The following is an 8,360-nucleotide window of genomic DNA, read 5'->3' as shown; positions in this document are numbered from 1 at the left end:
TTTAGTAGTTTGGTCTCAAAAGCGCGGTAAGAATTGAGGTGCTCGTGGTATACTTACCAAGTTTACATTGAGGCAAAGCAAAGTGTTTGAAGATGCCAAGAGTGTTGGGTTGAAAAACAAAATATGAATGAAAATACCCTAGGTAAAAGTGTATGAGTTGATGGCAGTTTTGGGAAATGTCGCATGATGGTCTATAAATAGAGGCGGCTGGTGCTAGATCTCTCTGGAGCCTTGGAGATCATTTTGGAGTGGGTGCTAGTGATAGGATTGTAACAGAAGAGAGAAGGGAAAAAGATATGATATTTTGAGAGAGAACTTGTATTTCGAAATAAAATAGGGAGGAAGAGTGGTATCCTCCGTCCCTTGGATGTAATCTGACTCAAATATAATGAAAGAACAAGTTCCCAACCTCTTGTGCCTCCTTTTCTAGTTTTCTTCTCTATTGACCCCTCCCTTACATGATTTGCAAGTTTTCTTGTTTTCTTTGGATTTAGTTTTTTTGTGAGTAATTTGTGTGTGGAAGGATGAGGTCGTTGATCTAGTTATGATCTGGTTGTGTTCTCTAGCACAAGTTATGGTTTTGTAGCTTTTGCCCGGTTCTTGTGGTATTTTTGGGAGCTATGACCAGTGAGACATGTTGCATAAAATTAGAGTGTCACGATCCTCACCAAGATCACCGGAGGATCGGAGCAGAGATTGCACAGGGAAGAAGGCAGAGAGGGGAAGAAGAATAGAGAGAAAGGGGTGGCAGGCGGACAGAAGCTTAGAGTTGGGCAATGTCTGTTTACAACTGACTTGTCCCTCTCCCACGCCAGGCACACATATTTAGGTTCTGTTTGGTACAGTTTGTGGTTCTGTATAATCTACTTTCTAGTGAATTCAGTAAAAAGTAGATTCTATTTCTCCAAATTATATAGTCTATTCTCAGAATCTATTTACAAATAATCTATTACAGAATCCTAGTATTTAATATAGCTTCTGAAAATCTTCAAAATTCACCAGCACAAGCTGCCAAATAAGGCGTTAAACGCACGCGCTACCGACCGAACACGGCCCACTCTTACACAACCCAGTTAGAGGCCGGATACTTGGAGTTGGGCTTGGTAATCCTCGCAGGCCTTCTCGTGCCCACCGGTTGCTCCCGTGCTTCTTCGTCCCGCCTCTCCTTCAGTGCTGCCTGGGCTCCCTCTTCAGCAGTACACTCTCACACGAGCTACTCCTTGGAATCATCAATTTCACAAAAGCTTCAAACTTTCTAGAGATCCGGAGTTGATTTTTATTGAAAACGAGTCTATGAACTCATATCCACGTATCCTCTAATTTTCTTTGGGCTTGGAGTTGATGGGGTTCATTTTTTACTATTTTCGGTTAAACTCGGTGTGCTGTTGCTCTCTGTTCTGGACAGTTTGGTCACCGTATTTTATGGTCCCATCACCGGATATTTCAGATCACGATGCATGGAAATTCTTGTCTGCGGTCCTGTTCAGTGGAGTCCAGATTTCGGTATTAGGCAATGCTTGGTGTGTTTGTACTGTGTTTCAGTGACACTTTTCATCGCTTGTCGCCACTTCCTTTTGAGCATATTTTAACGCTTAGCTGATCGGCTTGCCCATTAGTCTCCTCCAGTCATCTGTATCGTAAAGCACGTCAAAGGATACCAGCAAAAAGCTTGCCTCCTAGTGCACAATACCAACGGTGGGACCCAACAAGCAATAATTGCCATCCTATTTCTCTCTTTCCCCATCCGCCACCAGGCAGGGCAGAGCAGAGCACTATATATACACATCTCTCCCTGTTTGCTCCGGCGGGCCAAGCCCATCTCGACACCACAAGATTGGCAGCCAACTTGCACCTCGACGATTCGGCCCCATGGATGCGGAAGCCAAGCAAGATGTACACACCAAGGACGGCTCCGTCGACCTCCGCGGCCGGCCGGTGGTCGCCTCGCAGACCGGCCGGTGGAAGGCCTGCGCCTTCCTAGTAGGTAGAGTACAGTTCTTGTCGAATCCAGAGTGATAACCACAAAATTCGATCAGCTGGCACGGTTGTGTGAGCTTGGTTTTGGTACAGGGTACGAGTCGTTCGAGCGGATGGCGTTCTACGGGGTGGCGTCGAACCTGGTCGTGTACCTGACGACGCAGCTGCGGGAGGAGACGGTGTCGTCGGTGCGCAACGTCAACAACTGGACGGGAACCGTCTGGATGACGCCCATCGTCGGTGCATACATCGCCGACGCCTTCCTCGGGCGCTTCTGGACCTTCACCATCTCATCCCTGATCTACCTCGCGGTCAGTTACAGTAACTTCCACTGCATCCCCTAGCTTCCATTCATTCATTCATTACTCAGAAGAAAGAAAGATACTCCACCATGCATCTAGCTTGTTGCAACCTAGCTGAGCCTCTGCTGTACCATCGAATGATCCGTCCTCTTGTTGCAACTTGCAAGGGGTTGTTGATTACTTGTTAGTGTGATTTTTCTTTCTCAATTTATCCCCTAACTCGTTGTCGAATCTATTTTCGCGCCATTTTGAGGTAGAATCCCCATCCAGCGGGCGCACTAATAGATATATAGATGTGAATCTGACTCGAATATTAGAGTATCTGCTTCACCTGTAGATATATAGATGCCGGTTCTTTTGTCCACCTCTTTCAGCTCAGTGAAATTTCTCATCAGTACCACTGAAGGTCGACGCAAGAAAATTCGTCGTCGTTTATATCCGATTTGGCTAAGTAGAAGCTGTCGGAACGAAAAGGCTGTGAAGCAGAATCACTAGAGCTTGTCAAGTGACTGAAATGCAAAACCAACCGTGTGACATGATTTCGTCTGCGGTCGCCTTTCCGTCAGCTTGGATTGCGACGAGAGGGAAGCCGATTTGGAATCTTTCAGTTTCAGCAGGGAGGGCCCGAGAGTAGTGTGAAAACGTTGGCAGAGAGAGGCGTGCCTGTGTCACTCTTTTGGCACGTCGAGCAGACAAGGTTCGTTCATGTGGTGCTGGATCCGTTATTCAGTAAATCTGCTACGTATGGACGTCGAGCCCACAGCCCGCCATTGCATAGGTTCATGATTGGCCCTCAATCAAGTGTTCATACTGTGTCTGAGCCTCGTGCTCAAATTTGTGATTAAGTAATTGAAGGGCGCCTGTTGGTCCCTTTTAGCTGTGTTTGTGGACATGGTCCACTCGAGCCTCTTATCCGAGAGAGCTAAATCCTCCGATCCGCATCTAGCTTACAGCTTTCCACAGCCCAATATCCGTTGAAAATCTCTCAGTCACTTAAATTACATGTTTTTAGCATAAAACTGTAGTACTAGGAATATGAAATTTTAATATAACTTTATATGGAAATAAGGGGGTGTTCGCTAGATAAGTGCGTCAAATGACAAAAAAACATGTGAAAACTCAAAAACAGAAAATCCACCCACTAAAAAAAGAGCAAATCTTGATGCAAATCCAACAGACAAAACAAACGGTTGAGATGGTACAAATTATCATGCGCATGAGAAAAAGCAAATGCGATGTAACTGTACTATGTAGCATCCTATCGAAATAATCATGCACAAAACAACATTCTAGGTGACTGAAAATTTGTTACCTCTCAGTTTCCTTTTTGACCATTAGATCATAAACATCAAATAAGTCATATGGTAATGCAATTTTAAGCTAAGCAATTGCAGTTCTAGATGATTGAGAGAATAAATTTTTAAGAATAGTATATAGGTCACGTAAACATTTTTGGGGGTTCTAGCACCCGATTTTATTTATCATTGTGTTTGGAAGTAATGACTCAGATTAGTTTGGCCGTTTAGTTGAGTAAAATTCGGATGTTAATGAAGACTGAAACACCTGAATTTTTAATTGCACCAACAAAAATAACAGTCCTCTCCTTCCATCCCAGTAGGCCTATTCATGTTTTTTTTATCCATCTTGATCAAATAGAAGAAGGGGAAATTCAGAATAGGCAAAAGACCTAAAATAGTTTTTTTTTCTTCAGAAATATAAGGGACTACTAAGGGGATTAAACAAACAAGAACAACAACGACTAATTCATCCGCCAATATATTTCATGGTCAACAAAACAAATATTCTATTAGAGTCATGAGCTTATTGTAGTCGGTCCTAAAGGCAAAATATCTATATTTCATATGTATTGTAGTGAGTAAAAACTATAGATATGTTCCAAAAATTTCAAGAAAACACTTAGCAACTTACGCTCTCATTACAGAGGCACATATTGTTTTCCTACCAATAAAAATGAGAAATGATCTTTATATCAGTGGGATCAGAGATGCCATTTTGATACTACTACTAATATAGTTGTAGGAAGGGTACCTTTTTGCCTTCAACACAACCTAGGTCATCAAAAAGGATCGGACGACTCACCAAAGCATGAAAAGTCAGCTAGAAAATGGATTACTATTTGAAAAGTGCCTAACTGTATGTATAAGCTCACATTAACTCATCAGTTTTGGATCTAATTTGGGATTTTTCTTGAAGGCGTAAGGAAGAGTCAATGAATGTGCAGTTAATTCTCAAACAAAGCTATCAAACAGGAAACACAACTTTTAATTTGTTATGGGCCCAAGATAGATGCAATGAGTTTTTTCCAGTAACCCCAGCAACTAAATAAAAACATTAAGCTAAAAGCCCAGTTAGTAAGAGGGATCTTGAACTAAGAAATAGACCTAACAGCTAAAAGAGGTTATCACTTTTTTCTTTTTGCTCCTTTTCTTTTAAAGCTTTTTCAAAATTCTATTGCAGCAAGATTATTTGTTTTTTCTATTAAAAAAACAAGTACAAAAGTACAATTTATCACTTATCGAATATAGAACAGATATGCTTTTCTTTCTTCTTGAGAAACCTTGTTTTAAATAAATATAGACTCTGTTTGTTTTCTACTTTTGGTTCTGCTTCTGTTAATATCAGAAGTCAGAAGTTAGAAGCCAAAATAAATAAAGTTGTAGAAAAATGATTTCTGGAGAAGACAGAAGTCTGCTTATGAGAAAAATAAACTAAATCTGAGAAACTCGTAAAGTGATAATATCATTCTCCAATTGTTAAAAAGCAAGAAGCTTAAAATTTATTATAGAAACCAATAACATGTTTTCAAAAGCAGTTTTTTAGACAAACCAAAAGTACAGCTTTTCAAAATGGCCTAAAAGCAAAAATCCAAACAAACAGATCCTTACGAGCTACGTAGCATGATAAAGCTCAGTTTTTACGTTTTCATCATAAAGTTCGCTGGTATAAGACGAGTAGAGCCATTTTGTTACTACTGTGGTAAAATAAGAAAAAGGTACTAGCAGTATCTGCAACTTCCTTGCGAGCTCCGTAGCATGATATTTTTTATTATGTCAAAGAAAATTCCTCATGAAAATTGATTTGAATATGTAAATCAAACTACATGTCAATTAGACTAAGAGTTCGTACATATTGTCGTACTGTAATTCCAAGGCCTTGATTATGGATGACCAAAATAGACAAAAAAATCTAAAAAATAAAGGACATAAATAGTTATATTATTTTTTAATGATTTAAACTCAATATAAACTAACTGTAACTCCAAGATATAAGGTAATTGTAACTCTATTTTAAACATATTAAACAATGGAAAACTATATTAGAGAATTAGATTTAAAATGAATTTAAATTACATTACTTCGAAGTTACTTGAAATTGAATCACATAGATCACTGTGAAAATATATTTTGAGATAATAAATTACTTTAAAAATAACACAACTCTACTGTTAAAAGTGCCACCTTGCAGCCCACCACGTACTTCACCCTTCAAAAACATCTCACGGGCCTCACATTCTGGCCCAAAATGCGCCCACCACCGCCCAAGCCCACAGCTATCACGGATCTCAGACACAAATGGAATGGATAAAAATTGGGTGGAGACAAGAAAAGCCCAGTTGAGTTATAACAAATCCGTTGAAAGTCAACAAAGTTAGTGTTTATTGTTTAGAAGGTGGAGTAATTATATAGCATTACCTCTTAAATGTACCAAATATAATTCCATCATAAGTGCAATACACATTTTGTTTCATTCCTAAATGTCTGCCCCTAGTTAAATACTATCTCTGATCTCAAGTATAGGTATATTTAGGTTTGTCTGAAGTTAAATCTTTTTTAACTTTGACTAATAATAGCTAAAAAATATATAAATAGTTTTATGTATATCAACAATTAATGAGAAGCCTTCCTGGCCCACCCATATGGAATGGGCCGAGATGGGCTCCCAAACAGTAACTATTGGTGAATCAAATCTTGAGGTAGAAGGGGTTTTGATTCTTTTATGGGAGAGGAATTGGGTTCTAGTTCTATTCTTAATATTTCGAGTTTTCTGTAAAGTAAGTATAGTTATTTGTCGTGAATTTAGGAGAAAATGGTTTTCATATGCACCATCTCATATTTGATGTAACTTGCTACGATTAACGGAGTGGTTACAGGGCATGGTTCTGATAACGTTGGCCGTCTCCCTCAAGTCCCTCCACCCGCACTGCACCCCGGAAGGCGGCTGCGCGCCGGCGACGCCGCAGCAGGTCGCCTTCTTCCATGCAGCGCTCTACACCATGGCCATCGGCGCAGGCGGCACCAAACCCAACATCTCGACGTTCGGCGCGGACCAGTTCGACGACTTCGACGAGCGGGAGCGCGATTCCAAGACCTCCTTCTTCAACTGGTGGATGTTCAGCTCCTTCACCGGCGGCCTTGTCGCCGTGCTCGTCCTCGTCTTTGTGCAGGAGAACGTCGGCTGGGGCGTCGGGTACACCATCCCCACCGTCGGCCTCGCCCTGTCACTCATCCTCTTCTACGTCGGCACGCCGTTCTACCGGCACAAGCCCGTCCGGCGGGCCACGGCCGCAGGCCCGGCGAGGCTGGTCAGCAGAGTGTTCAGTGAGGCGTTCGCCAACCGGAAGCGTCAGCTGCCAGGCGACCCTGGTGAGCTGCACGAGCACGATACGGCGTGGTACGCCGCGGCGGGGAAGCGGCGGCTGCACCACACGCCAGCGTTCCGGTTCCTGGACAAGGCAGCCCTGATGTGGACGGAGGAGGAGACGAGCCGGCGACCGTGCACGGTGACCGAGGTGGAGGAGGTGAAACTGATCGCGGGCATGATCGTGGTGTGGCTGTCGACGCTGGTGCCGTGCACCATCTGGGCGCAGGTGAACACCCTGTTCGTGAAGCAGGGCACCACCCTGGACCGCACAGTCAGCGGCGTCCGCATCCCGGCGGCCTCCCTCGGCAGCTTCATCACCATATCGATGCTGCTCTCCATCCCGGTCTACGATCGCGTGCTGGTGCCGCTGGTCCGGCGTCGGACGCGCAACCCGCGCGGGATCACGCTCCTCCAGCGCCTGGGCATTGGGTGCGCACTCCAGGTGATGGTGGTGGCGTGCGCATACCTCGTGGAGGTCCGGCGCATGCGCGTGATCCGGGAGCGGTCCGTCCAGGGCCCCGGCGATACGGTGCCGATGAGCATCTTCTGGATGCTGCCGCAGTACGTGCTGCTGGGCGTGGGCGACGTGTTCAACTCCGTGGGCATCCTCGAGTTCTTCTACGACCAGTCGCCGGACGGGATGCGGAGCCTGGGCACCACCTTCTTCACCAGTGGCCTCGGCGTCGGCAACTTCCTCAACAGCCTGCTCGTGACGCTCGTCGACCGCGCCACTAGGGGCAGCAAGGGCGGCAAGAGCTGGATCGCCAACAACCTCAACAACTCCCACCTCGACTACTACTACGTGTTCCTGCTGCTGCTCTCGGTGGCCAACCTGGCGCTGTTCGTGTGGGTGGCCACGAGGTACAAGTACAAGAGGGAGTTCCTGGAGGTGGAGGGCGCAAGGACGCCGGAGTTGGAGATGGCCGGCGGCAAGGGTGAGGTGGAGAGCGGCAAGGGGACGGACGCATCGTTGACGGTCAAGGGCGCGCAAGCTGCACCGTGACACGTAGATGGTTAGAGTACAGGTGAGACAATGGACACGTATACACGTGTTTCTGGTCTGTGGATGGACCTAATATGTTGTTGGGCTTATGTTTGTTGCAAAAACATAACAGAAATTACAAGTGATTAGGGAAATACATGCCCGTTATACTCAAATGGCCTTGCTTTGCATCGCTTATCAGACCAGGCCTCCCTCCCAAAAAATGAGCACTGTAGTTTCTGTTGCTTTGTAGTGAAAACATTACTCAAATTTATGATATTCAATCTAGCTAGACCGAGCAACAACTAAAGGAAAAGACCGCTGGGAATTCATTGAATTTGTGGTGACCGGGACGGATTGCTCCGGAATTTCTCACCACTAGATGGAACAATAATTAATAAGCCTTCCTGATGATTAACAAAAACGCAAAGTGATTA

At 44.4% G+C, this 8,360-nt stretch overlaps 1 protein-coding gene across 1 annotated transcript; it reads left to right on the top strand.

The window, feature by feature from the left end:
- The first annotated feature begins 1,767 nt into the window (after positions 1-1,767).
- On the top strand, positions 1,768-8,119 carry LOC133928687 (protein NRT1/ PTR FAMILY 5.1). Its single transcript, XM_062375132.1, has 3 exons — positions 1,768-1,984; positions 2,071-2,288; positions 6,451-8,119. Exons 1-3 carry the CDS (start codon positions 1,870-1,872, stop codon positions 7,942-7,944), a joined length of 1,827 nt encoding a protein of 608 aa, XP_062231116.1. The 5' UTR covers positions 1,768-1,869; the 3' UTR covers positions 7,945-8,119.
- Positions 8,120-8,360: the final 241 nt, after the last annotated feature.

This window comes from Phragmites australis, chromosome 9 (genome assembly GCF_958298935.1).
Source record: "Phragmites australis chromosome 9, lpPhrAust1.1, whole genome shotgun sequence".
Classification (NCBI taxonomy): domain Eukaryota; kingdom Viridiplantae; phylum Streptophyta; class Magnoliopsida; order Poales; family Poaceae; genus Phragmites; species Phragmites australis.
This window is presented reverse-complemented; position numbering and strand designations above follow the sequence as displayed.